The 15,567-nt window shown below is 39.1% G+C and overlaps 1 protein-coding gene across 3 annotated transcripts in view; it reads right to left on the bottom strand.

Moving 5' to 3' along the window:
• Nucleotides 1–15,567, bottom strand: part of ate1 (arginyltransferase 1) — a 30,205-nt gene that overhangs the window by 7,586 nt on the left and 7,052 nt on the right. For 2 of the 3 annotated variants that reach the window (XM_085922247.1, XM_085922245.1), the window contains 4 exons: nucleotides 15,039–15,167; nucleotides 12,249–12,281; nucleotides 7,697–7,878; nucleotides 4,561–4,660 (listed from right to left, as the gene is read on the bottom strand). In XM_085922247.1, coding sequence (XP_085778373.1) covers nucleotides 4,561–4,660; nucleotides 7,697–7,878; nucleotides 12,249–12,281; nucleotides 15,039–15,167 — 444 coding nt within the window. The remainder of the gene's footprint in view (nucleotides 1–4,560; nucleotides 4,661–7,696; nucleotides 7,879–12,248; nucleotides 12,282–15,038; nucleotides 15,168–15,567) is intronic. The other variant, XM_085922246.1, reaches the window with a different exon arrangement.

Below are 15,567 nucleotides of genomic sequence, written 5' to 3'. Positions count from 1 at the left end.
TAAGACCTTGTAAATAATACTTTTACTATATCTGCTGAATCCCCACCTTGCTACATTTGTATCTTTGCATGGGTTGAAGGCAAGAATATGCACCTCCCATATCTTTATATTTTATTCAATTTTCTGTTTTCACAAGTCTTGGGACTGACTGAGCTAAACCAAGACCTTGGGCATCAAATTTTGTGCCATATCATGTGAGAGAAAAAGCAAACGGCATCAGATGCAAAGTTGGTTGCTTTAAGAATTATTTGAGAGCAAGATGAGAAGACTGGATTTGGTGTCCATAGTGTGAGTTTTCTTTGCAACACCCACATCTGCTACTTATTTCCTGCTAATATCACTTGTTAAGTTTTCCCTCACCCAACCTCTAGCTTATTGAGTTTGGTCAAGAGTAGAAACAACACATTCAAGCACTTTTGACCAAACAAACAGATACGGTCGATGTGTCAAATATGCAGATCATTTGTAGTAAGTTGTTTTTCATTCAGGCTGTGGAATAAATGAATTGGCCTACAAAGAGTTCGAGTGTGACTCCGAGGCACGCACACTTAGCTCAACCTGGTCTGAATCTGTGGTGTGACCTCGGGTCAGATTCAGCCAATCTCAGTCATTAAAAATAAATAAATAAAAACCAAACAAACATGGGCAATGATCCTTCCAACCATCTTCCCGCTCTCATTATTTTCAAGTTTGTTGAAATGTCCACATTAAGGGGGTAGAGCTGAAGCATGCGGCTGCTGATGGAAACACATAAACAGCCCGATACACAAACATACACATGCAGCTAGACAAATAACACGAAGAGCCAAGCAGCCTGGACACAAGGATAGCACCAATGAAAGACATGTCCAAACAAGACATGACTATGAATAGGGACCCACACAAACCCACACACTCACTGCAGTCTGCAACAAGATGTGTATTTATGTAGTGGTGGAGGTCCTTTTGTAAATGTCCTGAACACGTCTGGAGTCTATGTTTTGGGGAAGATTTATACTACGTGCTGCAGTTTAAACACACAATGTCCGCTAAGGCCGTTTCACCCTAGTCAACACATAACCACAGCACCGTCTTCAAATAAAGTATCCAAGCTGTGGGGCCCCAAGACAGCCCTCATAATCCCAACAGAAACGCACTCAACCCCTTTCTCTGCCTCGCCCAGCAATGGATGACAGGTTAATGAGGAGAAAATATTTTTATAGGATCACATTTCAACTGACTCCTGAGAACCGATGGTATAGCTTTTATGGGTATCGGTTCACAGCTTTGGCACCTTTATCTCTTTATCACTTTCAGTCTTTACGGGCAGGCAAGCCTGACCTCCGTCTCACACGCACTGCGATTTAGCCACAACTAAGTGCAACTACAACTCATCTCAAAAGCCAACCTCATGCTCCCAGCAACCAAAAACATCTTTCTAATTGCAGTTCAAAAATGCTTATCAAAAGATCTTAATGCACGTTGACCAGGCTTTTTTTTTTTTTTTTCAAAAGGGGGAACAGCTCTGGCAGTTTTAAAAAATAAATAGTGGTGAATGTAATGGTAAGGCAAACACCTCTGGCTGGCAGCTAGAGGGCTCTGGATCTGCTCAGCATGACACCATCTCCAAACTCTCACTTTCAGCTCTATGACCTTCGCACTACCCCCTCGCTGCAACCATGCTACCACTCATACCCCGAACGGTATCGTTCAATGCACAGTGCGAGAGAATCTCCCCCTGACCTGACCCATTGAACCTTGCTCTGTCAGACCCTCACCTTGTCAGCAGTACTCCCGGGGGGTGCCAAGCGCTGGTTGCCACAAGACTAGGTTGTAGTCTGTTAGTGATTTGTTAGATACACAACTACAAGGTAAGAAGTGTTGATATGGCAAAAAAAAAAAAAAAAGGGGATGGTAATGGTTAATTTAAAAAAAGAAATTCTCTGTTGAGAGGTACATACACCATTGGTGGTCTTTCCCAATGGAGTAAAAACAAAGTTGGAAGATTTGTCAGAGTGGTGGGGCAGAGTAAAGTGAAAAAGCTTTACCTCAAGTTGAAAATGAACCAGAAAGGATTTTTCTGAATTGAAAATTTTAAATTAAACACATGTATCATGCTGGCAAGTCTTGTAGTAAGACCATCAAAGACTCTGAAAGAACCATGCTGTCATGGTTAATTCTGAATGAAACCATACTTGATGGCGTCATCTGTTTGCTTACTTTCTCACCCCAACCAAAATGGTAGTTTCTTTTTGGAAAGGAGTCTATTGTCTGGAACTGTGAGAAATATGGTACAATTCAGAATGTCTTGTACAGTCAAAAAAGAAAGAGGCACATTTAAGAAAACAGGCGTGTTACACAAAGATGGCTACGGGGGCATACTCAGTCACTGTCATTCTTAATCTGCCCAGATGTACAAGTGACACCGAGAATGTGAGGTCACATTCCCATACACATAACATACTGCAGGAACGGGGCCCTTGGGGGAAAATATGCATTCAGACTGCTATCTGAGACGTTTCGCAAGTTAGAACCTGCAACTCTGTACCAAGGGAGGAGACGGGTTGAGTGTGAACTACAAATATAAGTCAAAGAAAATATTTTTCAAGTTTCAGTACAGACAACCGGAAAAAAAGACCATTATATTAAAAAAAACAAAAAAGGCCACTATTTAAATTGGAATAATTTATGGATGTATTATCTCAAGTGTTGTTCATTTAGATGAACAAGAGAAGCAAGAAGAGCTGAGACCTTTGGACTCATTTAGCGTCCGACATCTTCACCTTCTGCTCTCCACAGCTCAACATCAGAAGGCCAGGGAAAGCCAGAGAAACAGGGACAAGAGCCAGGGGCAGGATGTCACGTCCATCCACAAAACCACCAGCCAAACCAGGAAGGCCCAGTGGGACACGCAGTCTCAGATTTGACAACAAAAGGGGATGGTCTGACACTGGCCAGGCAGCCGCCTTTTCTGGGCTGGCCTCCAAATCTGGAGTGACCCTGCTCTTGGGTACTGGCACTACTCAAGATTCATTTTCACGCGTTGGTCTGTTCTTGGCTAAACAGCACAACGACTTCACTTGTATGTCTAAATAATGTTGAAGTGCAAGCAAGAAAAAAAACGTTGAATTTTACAAAGCGCATGAGCATAATATAATTTTGCCATAACTTGCTATTGTCCTACGATGTGCCAAATTAGTGTGGTCTCACAAAAATGTGACAAAAGGAAAAAAGGACGTTGGTGAGTAAAATGAGGATGGATGTTGTTCAAGAGCTTCGAGTGGAGTCCAGCAGGGTTCAGTTGCTACTGCTTTTACAAGATAAACAACAAGATTGAAATCCAGAAATGAGTAAACCTCAGAAACAATGATGCTTGATTTTAGGGGCACCCCATTGTGAACAACTTCTCAGTATGTGTGTGCATTAATGAACTGCTTTGGCTCATATGCAAATGAGCAATGTCAGGAGCGAGCGTCCGTGTGTGTGTGTGTGTGTGTGTGTGTGTGTGTGTGTGTGTGTGTGTGTGTGTGTGTGTGTGTGTGTATCCAGCATAAGCAACGTGTGAGGGTTTCTGAGGGAATGTAAGTGCCCAAGGTGGGAACTCGGCAACCTTCTCACCCTTGTTCTGTCTTCCTCCCCTAAAAAGGAAGAAGTGGGGAGATTCTGAGAATAATACTGCAGTTGCAAACACATTAAAACCGATATAGGGGGTTAAGGGGGAAATTACAGCTCAGGTGGTCTGGAAACAGTAGTTTCAGACAAAACATGACGAGGAATAAAATAAGATTAATATTGATCAAAGAATTATGTCTCTAAAAAGTAGTGGGAAGAAGTGGAATTTATTTACTCCTCTCCTTTAGTAATGGCAGTTGGTTAATTACCAGTATCCTCATTATTACTAATCGATACAGTATTTACTGATTCTAATCTACTGTATTATAAATCATTTTTACCTTACAGGACTAATTGCAAATAAAAATTGATACAATTGATGTTTGTAGTCTGAGTTTTTATACACACAAAAGCACTAAGACCAAACAAACAACTCAATAATAAATCAGTTAACAAATAAATAATAAATAAACACCTTGAGATCGCACAACTCATTTCTGTATATATTAAAAAGCATCTCTTTCTCTCCTTTTAAATGGGATCATAAATCTATATACATTGTTTCAACCCAAACTATTTTACAGTTTGACTCCACAAATTGAAATGCAAACTCCTCTGACTTATTTCTATGTTCATCATTTTGATTTTCATCATTAAATGATCTCCTTAAATTGTAAGACACTTTCCCTTTCAATGAATTTGCATTTAAAATTCCCACCCATTTTTACATGTGTAATGTTATTTGTATCATTATATATGTTTTTAGTATTAGTCATCCACTGTTCCACAAGATTATGGATAACGCTTATTGCCCTCTTTTGCAGATTGATTAGTGGATATATTGTACATGTTTAACTATTAGTCCAAACCTCAGAACTAAGCTGTAGACAGGCATGGGAACATTTTCCATGAAATAATGTAAGAACAAGCTAGCAAATGAACAAAAGACTATACAGATGTGAATAATACCTTATACCGCATCTTGGGACAGGAGTGAATGTAAAAGCCCAGGTAGTAGTGGGACAGCTTTGGGGACTGCTTCTGTAGTTGCCTTGTGAAAGCAATCTCCCTAAAATGGATAAAAAAGGTAAACAGTTTCAGATCATTGCATATTTTAGTTCCTGGGTATGCATTCATACATGTAAACTATAGTTTTAGTTATAGTCTCACGATATAGGTTACCATTTTATTGCAAATGATTTTATTGGAATTAAAATAAAAATGACCAGTTTATTTACTGTGTTCATCAAACATGCAAAAAATATCCGTAAACAAATAAAGTTTACAAATTAAATGATAAAATACAAATAGGATTACCCCAATACACCTTTTCAAACAGCATTTAATGCAGGTATTACGAAACAAAATTGTCCAAAACATTTAAAACTAGAACCCGAGTTGAGGAAGTAAACACCCAAACTCAAAGCTTTTCTTGTCTCGTTTCATTAGACAAAAACAATGACCTTCTCTCTATAATGGCGCTGAGCCGTTGAGCAGAAAAGCAGGTGGGAAAAGGGGAGATTTAGAACGCTGAAGATTTATACAGCGTCTTCAAATACAGTAAATGTCTTGCTTTCTTTATTCCCCCCAGTAGTTTCTTCCTTAATTGCATCCTTTTACTAAGCGTCCATTTTCTTCTTCCATCTGCCATTTCCTTCACCATTCCATAACTAAATTCCAGCTCCTTTTGTTTCACCCTTCTTTCTACCACCTTTCATCCACCCAAATGAAGCGGGAGAATTCCCTTTCTTTCAATACTTTAGAGTGAGAGAAAGAGGCCTTAACATAAAATAGATGCTCTGAAAAATAAGACATGGGACAAAGCAGGCCAGGGGAACATGGAGGAGAGAGAAGTGGCGAGAGAGCAGGAGGAGAATATAAAAGAGCGCGTTGGAGAAAGCGTAAAGAAGGCTGAGGAGAGGCCGCTACAGCGAGGTGCTACAAGGTCACCCACTTGCTGCCAGGTTCCTGGGTTCCCATCCCCTCACCACAAAAGGCCTGAATTGAGTGGTGGCGGGTGAGGGGGTCAAAAAAAGCAAGGGGTCCATTCACAAAAAAAAAAAAAACTGCAGACCCCCTCCTCCTCCTTTCTCTTGTGCTCTTCACACCCCCAATCTCACCCCAATGGCAGCAGCTTGAGTTTACTATTATCCCCTCTTCAGCCATCTGACACTCCAGCACAAGCCAATTATCAAGCCCTGATGAGAGCATGCACACGCGCACATACACACAGGGAGGTGTGGCCTAATCCGAACAAGGAAGATTTTTTTTTTTTCCAAATGATCAAAAATGTGTTAATTAGCTGGGTAGGATGTAGAGATGACCAGTGTGTGTATGAATTTGCTGTATTTGAGAAGAAAAAGGATGCAGCAAAAATAACTCCACATCACCTCAAGCAGACCTTTTACAAAACATCATATAAACTACACAACGTAAAATTCTGATGTCTCAAATTTGGTTAGGTGTAAAATCTGGGTCAGATTAGTTGAGACTACGCTTTACTTTACTACACAGAGAGCTACACGGGTTAATTGTACCTTCTGCCATCTAGTGGAAGAGCATTTAATTGTTCTGCCTGCCACGACACACCACCGGCATATAGCTATTGTGTAAAAATAGATTATGTGGAGTAAATAAATTTTCAGGACAATTAAGTGAAATTGCATAAATTACTTTAGCAAATCACTGACCTATAGAGGAAGGTAATTACTGTGAAGCATGCTGAACACAGCAAAAGGGGCTTTAAGGTGGTAGAAAGTTTGAGCATTTAAAAAATAGTTCATTTTGACCCAAAACCTTCCATTGAAGAAGAAGAATTTTACCTTTCAGTACATCAGTAGCACAAAAACAAGCCAAACCAAGTGTTGGAATGGTCCTGTCAGAACCCACATCAAAATCAAATTTAAAAATGTGTGAGAGGAGCTGAAGAGGTCTGCATATTGCAGTCTGATAGATTTGTAACATAGTGGAGGGACAAATGCTGAATGAACCAATTTGACATAAAAAAAAATAACGTAAAGTGCTGAAACAGAGGATTAGCTTTAAGTGTACAGTTATGCAGTTAAATATTTCGATCCCCACTTCTCCACTATTATTTTCAACGTACTGCATAGTGAGACACCAGCACCCAAATTATTTGTGACTGTATAGAAAAATGTGTATAGATATGTAAATATGTATAAAACATAGATAGCGGAAAGATTCTCATGAAAGAACATACTCAACACCACCCTCTTCAGTTTCCAAATGTGAATTACACAAGTACACAAGATCTGTTTTGGTTTTGAAAGCATAGCAATATGTCTGTGCCTATGGAATGGCAGGATGAGATTTTGAAGGCCATGAATGAAAAACCAGATGAGACTTTTTAAGGATTCGAGGACTCTCCGCACTGGCAGGAATTGCAATTGGTGACTATGTATGTGTTCTTGAAAGAAGGGTTTGAGCACAGCCAGCCAGAACAAGTAGACCAAAGTGTAGAAATGATTAAAGATCTGAGCTCTGATGTCAGTAAACAAGCAGGAGGACTTCAGTCCAGTGGGCTTCCTGTACTTCCTGGCCAAAACCTCCTCCAGGCCCAATCACTTTGTTTAAGTCTTGAATTCTACTTGAGACTAAAAATAAAAAGTGATGGGAAGCAGTACACTCTGAACAACCAAGGTGCCCCCCTCAACACGAGCGACGCCCACAAACATACTGTACTGTCCACCATCATCATCAAAGCGACATCTGTGAAATATTTTAAAACGTTTCCCCTACTTTATGGAAGTACATTTAACTGGAATTGCCAGAAATGCGTCTGTAGTACGTGCTCTAATTTCATCTTGGCAGAGAAAACTGCCACAATTGGAATTCTGCCTTTGCTAATCAAATGTGAAGACAGAGGAATGTGCCTCGCCAACATCTTATAGATATATACTGTTCAGTAAGATGCCGAAAGATACTGTATTCAAGGAAAATACTTTAGGGGGGGTCTGTGGAAGTATGCAATATAGCAAAGGATACATACAGCAAAAGAGATTTCTCTAATCTCTGTGTGTGCAAATTGATTTGGCTGTTCTGCAAAATTTAATTGAAAGTGCTAAAATCATTTAGTGCAACAAACCTGAGAGCAGAGTAGGAGCCTAGAGACAAGAAAGCAAAGTCTGGGTGGTAGTACAGGTAGACAGATGACACGCAGGTCGGCAGGATATCAATCACTCCCACTGCCACTATCTGGCCGTCTAACCAGTACTGCTGGTGAAAGGAGCCGTAACCCATTTCAGGACCATCATCAGAGTGCTCGGCCTGGGATGGGATAAAGAAGAAGAAAACACTGCCATTAGTACAATAGTAACAGTACTCTTATGTGCAAAAGCCTTTAACTATGACTGGAATATTATCCGCAAGCACACACCCACGCGACAAAGAGTCATTTTTTAATAAGACTGTCAATACGTGACCAAAATATAAACGTTACGCTTTAAGAGATTTAAAAAAAATACTAATTATGTAAAAAAAATATTGCAGCCATTTTACACATAAAACATCTATTATTAGGGGGCAAAAGTGTCTAAACAGAACAATGGGATATCTTATATATTTGCATTAAAAACATTTGACATGAAATGCATGGTTGTTTTTTTTTCCTGGAGATGCTTAGCTCGGACTTCACAGCAGCCTTGACTTTCTGCATACAGTCTGCACTTTTTCTTTGGCAAGGTAAAGCCTGCACTAATGGGTTGAGGTCAGTTTTGAATTGCTTTCACAGTATATTTAGGGATACTATCCATACCTAGCATAATAAAAGAAAAAAATATATACATAAATCACATTCATTTTTAATTACACATCAATTGTGGTGGTGTATAAAGGTATTATACGAGGTTCTTTTTGCCTGCAGGCCTTGCATATTATGTGTGGGGGTGTACAGTAGCCTCACTTACAGGCTGCTAATAGCTCCCAAATGTGGACTGAGTGCAATAGCAAAGCAGAGTTGGAGTAGAGTCGGTACTGGCTTCAGAATCACTCCAGGAGAGAACTTTTTAATAAGAAGTCTTTATACCCGCCAGCTGTGGATTCCCGCCAAACTTTCGCCTGCTCCCTCTATGTGGTATTAAATAATGTGCGTTGTTGGGTTGCTTGTTTTTGTTCAATCTGCTAATATGACAGTTGTGGTTGATATACAGCGGACTATAATTAGCACACATGCTGTGTGTAATTTATCATAGAGGCTTGAGACTGGTTGTCTGGGTAAAAGTATTTTCTCCATCTTTATGTTCATGAGAAAAGATGACAGTGATTCTAGTGTTTTGTCCTGGGAGTGACTTTATCAATGTGAGATTGGCAGTTATCAACAATAATTGAATCTGTACAATATGTAATTAAGTTGCATCATGACCAAAAAATGTATAGAGCTGTTTGAGAAGAATCTTGTGTTAGTATATGTGCACTTCATCTATGCCTTCAAAATGGAACTTTCAGCAATGTAATTATCTTCGACTTTGTTTTCCTACCATTTCAAGTCAAAATGGCTGCACTGAAATCACTTAGTATCTTTCTTGTCAGATCAACTCAAATCTTTTCACTTTTATGTGAAAATGCATATATTTTTGGGCTTTATGTCAGACGCTAATGATATCAAAGCATTGCTGTCGGTTCACTCCCCATTAGCGTTGACTAACTGGCAAGCAGCCAATAAATGAGGGGGGGGGGGGGAACTTGAGTGTAAGTGTGTGTGTCTGTGTGCATGTCCATCTGTATAAGCAGGCAGCCTGTTATTTCTTGGCACAAGTTCCATAAAAAACACTGGAGTCTTTGTAAGAGGTCCCAAGAAGTTTTGGCCCTCTGTGCATGTATGCATGCGTGCAATCGTGCGTGTGTGTGTGTGAATGTGTCTGTGCATATGCGTGATAATAAACCCGTTAAAAAAAAAACTAAAAAAAACATTTCCATCCCCCCCCACTAAGAATATGCACCTTTTACCACAATAACCAATATTAGCACAGTAGAAGTAATAGCTTGATATTTGTTTGTTTGCTTATAGGGTTCATATGTTAAAGGCCAATTGATGCTCTCTTACCTACTTGCATGCCCCCTCACAAGACAGCTTAATAGTCGTGTCCTTGCCACTGTAAAAACAATCTAAACTTCTCTGGAATACTTCAAACCACTCCAAAGCTCCACATACGGCCCCAAATCACTCGCATATGGCCAAAAGACTGAACCAAGTGTGCAGTACGCTATGACAGTGGTGGTTGTGTCCTCTTTTATTCTGATTCATACATGTTTGTGTTGAGCGTCCTTTTCTGAAGGCATTTCTTATTGTGGAAGTGTCAGTCACAAACTCAGTGCCATATGATTACCTACTGGAAAATTAATTGTGAATGCACAGTACTGATGTTGCCAGTTCTCTCGGGCATTAAGTGACAATGTAAGAACTTCAATCTTGAGATTCCAATCATAGTGAAATATAAAAAAAAGTATGTACAAGGAGATCATACAATGACTACAAATTGAAAGCGTAAACAGTGCATATTGAATTTTGTAAGTTCTGCTGTTCATCACATTAACAGATACAGATAAACAACTGGATGTCTGTGACAGCACAAATTAATTGATGTATCAGAATATGTAATGTATTTTTAAAACACCTTTTTTAATAAGAAAGCTCTAAAATTTAGATGAAACTGAACAGCACTAAACAAAACATGTCCTTTATGGCTACAGTGAAATGATATCTTTTTTTTGCATACATTACATAAAATACAACACAATGTGAACCACACACCCCAACATGATGAGTGTATATATTTTAATAGCGAGCCCTCAGATTAGAAACAGATGGAAGCCGACACGCAGAGGTAGAACAGAAAAGCCGCATACAATAACTCTGACATGAGTGGGGAGGACTGGGTGGGAGATCACAGACTGGAATAAAAACGGGTTGGGCAACAGAGGGTTCATGCGAGCAGAGATGGCATGTTAAATCCATCGGAGGAAAGTGAGTGAAACCAGCACATGAGGGCGGGAGCGTGCCGCAGAGTGCTTGGCTTGAACAGCCTGTTCAATGCGCGTGGCAGCTTTGACGAGGTGATAAAAGATTGTGCCCTAAAAACGCTAATGATGCTCATTAAGGAAGACCCAAGGGAAGCCACACGACCAAACTACAGGGATTATTTATGTTCACCTCAATCTAATTAACGCTGCCGTTCCAAGTATCCTTCCGGGGGACTGAGGACCGGTGTTGCCGTACGCTATGTCCACTGGTGTTTCAAAGAAGTTGAAATTCACAAAGCTCGCTAAGTGCTCCGTGATGCCTGGCGGCAATTACATGTCACTCAACGCTACAAAGTGGACTCGAGTTTTACCATGAAAGCATTGCTAGTATTTTCAAGATGGTGGCCATGATTACACTTAATTCATAACTAAAACTTTGTATGGATCCAGCTGAATCCAGTTCGATTTAGGTGGTGCCTAAAAAGTTTTTGGTCAGCTATTCAAGTTGGTCAGAACAACTGGAACCTCGAACAGCAGGATTGTACTGTAGAACAGTAAATGCAATTTGCTCTGATTCGATCGTTGTTTGCCTTAATTTGAAGATGGAAAAACATTTCATCTGATTGGTAATTGGCAGTATTTCAGCTCAAATATGTCAGATCTTCCGATCATTTTAAAGCAGATAAGGATTGGTGAGTCGATATGTGAACGCCATGAATGGCAAGCCTGTACAGTATAGACACGTATAATATCTTGTACTTTATTAGAGTAAAAAGAAAGGGTTGGGTTGTTTTGCAAAAAATAAAAAAAGGAAGTTTGGTCCAAATTTTTAACTTGAATTGTGTTTTTGACTAAGCAAATTTAAGCGTGTATGTTTATACTTGAATATGTGCACACTGCAAACAAATGTAGTATTTTATAATTTAACTTTGGAATTAATTTAAAACAAAAGATTGACAACATTACTATATGTTGTAAGTGTCTGCTTAGCAAGCTTTCCGATGATACCAATCTTTCGAAAAATAGGGTAAAGCTCAACAAGGGTATGAATGTTGTGAACGCCTCACTTGCAGCTTCAGATCTCCACAGATTCACAGAAATCATAATGGATGCTTTTCACAACCACAGCAAAAGCGTATGCGCTTGTATAGTATGCTTTTAATCGACTACTGTGTACAATCAACAAACATGTCAAATGTTCATTTTGACCTACATTATGCATGAAACACTGGAAAAAAAATGTTTTTGGATGGCATAGGTACCTTTAAAGACCCAACAGCCATCCGTTGGATACTGAAGCACATAGCAAATGTGTCCCATTCGATCAAAGAAAAAAAGGAAATTGGGTCCAACATGGGCATCTTTTCAATCCCAGTACAATCTGGACACCACATTTCAATTTAACCTTTAACTCACTCTTCTACTCGTACTAGGTGAGATAACTCCTCTGTATGAAAAAAATAAGCCCTTTCCTGTATCCCTTAAACACCACTCACTCAATTTAGCTGGAGGGCTTGAAATTGGAGAGCAAAGCTGAGGGGCTCAATATGAAGAAGTGGAAAGGAAATGAAATTTTAATTAACCTGCAATGTGGTGGCAATGAAAATAAAGCAGGGTGAGAAAACAAGGTAATTCTAAAAAGAAACTTATTGAAAAGAGTTAATAAAGAAAATACATACCTCTAACGGTGAATCACAGAGAAATCGCCGGAACTATAGTGGGATGCAGAGGAGAGAAAAAGTGAGTCATCACCAAAACATCAGAAAGAATATAAAATACGTATTTCTACTACTGTTATAGAAACAAGTCAATCATCAAAGTTTTCTTTTTACTCAACCTGGTCTCTATTTTCTCCATCCTTATAGGTCTAGGTAGTCGGGACAATAATTGCTATTTCATCAGGGAGTGCGAGAGTTCTTTTTCAACAAATGTTTGGCAGACTCACATTGCATGACAACAGTAAAGAATTCCAATTTGAGTCTTTTGTGCCAGGGTTGAGAGCAGTGTTTGCAGGTGATCTACATCTTGAGGATATAATTCTATAAAGAACCGGTAAAAACAGAAAAGCCCTTATGTTAATTTGTTTTGATATCATCACGACTTTAAAATGTATAGACGCATACGTAGTGTGATCACATTTTAAAGAGATACAAGTACACCACTTGAGTTGGCCTGGCGGTTTGTGTATTTATCCAACAAGTGGCTCTTGGTGGAAAAGGTTTGGACATCCCTGCTTTAGATTATGTGAATGGTGTGCTCAATTGATATTTTCATGACAAGAACAATAGTTACAATACTAAGAATGCCAGTAAACTGTAATTTTCCACAACTAATTTTACAGTCAACACATTACCAACAGTAAAGAACCCCAATGGGCAGTACCCTCAGAAGGCAAAAACAATAACACTTTTTATTGAAAACTCACAAAAAACAGTTACTAAAAACAGCTATGGGTAATGAATTGTCATTTAAACTTTACTGTGCTAAAGTAAGCGGTATGCATGAGTCTCCAAACAACAACTTATTCATCCATTTATTTGATTGTAAATAAAAGAAACTTTCACAAAGGCATTTCTGAGTTTGTAAAACCCTTAAAATAATTGCCACACCTCTACTTTTGCTTGTGTAGTGATTTCGCAATCACTGTCTGGTTACTGGACGACATTCAGTTCGAATTAAATAATCTTAACAGGGGTGCAATATTTCTAGCATGAACTAAGTGTGTAAAAAAAAAAAGAATATTTTTCAACCGTTTAATATGCAGGTCCAGGGCCTGCTGTGAATACAATCCCAGTCTCCCATGTATGATGCAACCGCACAACAGTCTGCAAACAGATTGTGTCTCGAGTACCCTCTGGAACATCCTCATTGGCAACACATGGAGCACATCACTTCCTATTTTTTCCCCTTTCCAACAGTAAACACTCATCTGCACACGATTAGAGTCTACAATGCACACATACGGTATGTATAAACACTCATTTGTTCAGACCTAATTCCTCGGACCCTACATAATTGTGCTCTTTAAACATGGTGTGTTTTTCACAATGGATTAAACGCACACACAAACACAGTCAGCGTACTTCTCCAAGGCTATATAATGGTAGATTCATCTGTAATGGTGCTCAGTGCACCAGATCATCAAATAGAACCAAAATAATAAAATAATAACAATAAAAGAAAATTCAGATTTATTCTGTGCTATATGACTCAATTAAATTTGCAGAGAAAGGCAGTGTTTTGTTTTTTTATATGTGCCATATGAGAAAAGGCGGTGGACACAGATCTTTGTTTTTATACTAAAGTTAAACCCATTTCTTAATAGCTTTGAACATCCTACTAAACTAAAAAGATAATCTTAATAAATGAAATATTTTCTTTTCTCCCTCACCCCATCTACTTATCCGCCTTATCACCATTCTTAAGAGTTTTTGCTCCCTTTCATGTGTACCTCTTTAAGTTAAGGTTCTTTTCCAAGAGTGGGGATACAGTTGCAACCTTTTTTTTTTTTTTCATTTCCTGACAATGAAAGCCACATGTATGGAAGCCAGTCACGGCTCACCAAAACAGGTAGGCACGATAAGTGAACTGTGTGCTTTGTAGTGCTTTTTAAAGCATGTGCATCAACTTTGAGTGAATGTGGAAGGAATAACGCCTGTTGCCTTTCCAGGTATGTTATGACAGCAAATATATGACTTCGTATCGGTTTGGGGGAGAAAAGAGATGAGACAAACACTGCCAATCAAAGCAGTTCACCTCTGCCTTGCCTTCATGAAAGGTTGGTTGGCATTAAAATGCATCCCATTAGCAACTGTTACATTCAGCTACTATAAAAGTCACTACGAAAATCAGTCAAATGATGAGCCACCTTGAAAGCGGTTGCTGACCAAACATCTCCAACTAATTTGATGGTTATAAAATAGAGCTGAAGCTGGTTCAAGTGTAAAGCACTAGGAAAGAATCTGCCATTGCCTCCTTCCCAAATCATGCTGCCATTATAATTAATAAATTGCTTTATTTTTTTTACAAGACAAAGAATTTGGTTGTTTACTCAGCCCTTCTGGCAGAAAGTTTGGGGAGTTCGTTATTTTTCCAGCCCTCAGGAAAAATTGGCCTACTCAGGTTTGTGGAAAATGTTTCACAGTTCGGCATGCTGACTGGACTTTATGTTCTCCATTTATTGGGGAAGGTGCACACAGGTACAAACCATAAGAAAGGTTGATATTTAATTTATTGATCACGCACCGAGGATGTAAAGCTCACATTGTTTAATGGGTCTTGGTTTAATATGCATTCTACTTTGGAATTTCACTCTTTTGCAGTAAATTTTCAAAAAGAAGTACACATTATAAGTAGAATAGGAGAATAGTATAACTTTGTTTGGATTTATTTACCAACAGATTCCCACAGTAAATTAAACCCAGGTATGTATATCCGACAGAGAGTGCAGAATAAAAATCGTGCAGTACCTTACTCTCACTACATTCGCTGGGGTCATCCCCATGAATGGCCATCTGGTATCGGCTGTACAGGGCCACAGACTCCTGATAGGATGCGGTAAATTGGGGGTCCTCAAAGTTGACTGGTACTAGCCTCACCTTCAAGCACAAAGTGTAAAAGGGGAAACAATGAGGGTCAGCCAGTGCTGTGTTACGTTACTTGGAGGTGGATACAGCCAGAATTGATGTAAAGTATATTTCTTCTTTTGCTGTAGAAAAAGTAGAAATGAATGGAATAAAATGATCGAATTCTAGGTGACTGAATATACACTATTTTTTTCAAAAGGCTCACATTTGGACAAGCAACTTGAAGATGAGGCTAGTGCATGGACCAATAATTTTCACAGACTGAGCTATCTAGCCCTTTATCTGACTTGACCCTTCTTATAGAAGCATATTGTGAAGATGTAATAACTCCTTTTCCACAAACGACTGGACCGTAGACCATGAACAAGACTCCAGCGCTAATCTGAGACTCCTTTCTGTGTCACTTTTATGG

The sequence above is a fragment of the Syngnathus leptorhynchus genome, chromosome 10 (assembly GCF_054491065.1).
Source record: "Syngnathus leptorhynchus isolate UIUO chromosome 10, UIUO_Slep, whole genome shotgun sequence".
Taxonomy (NCBI): Eukaryota; Metazoa; Chordata; class Actinopteri; order Syngnathiformes; family Syngnathidae; genus Syngnathus; species Syngnathus leptorhynchus.
The sequence above is the reverse complement of the archived record's forward strand: the minus strand, read 5'-3'. Positions and strand labels throughout refer to the sequence as shown.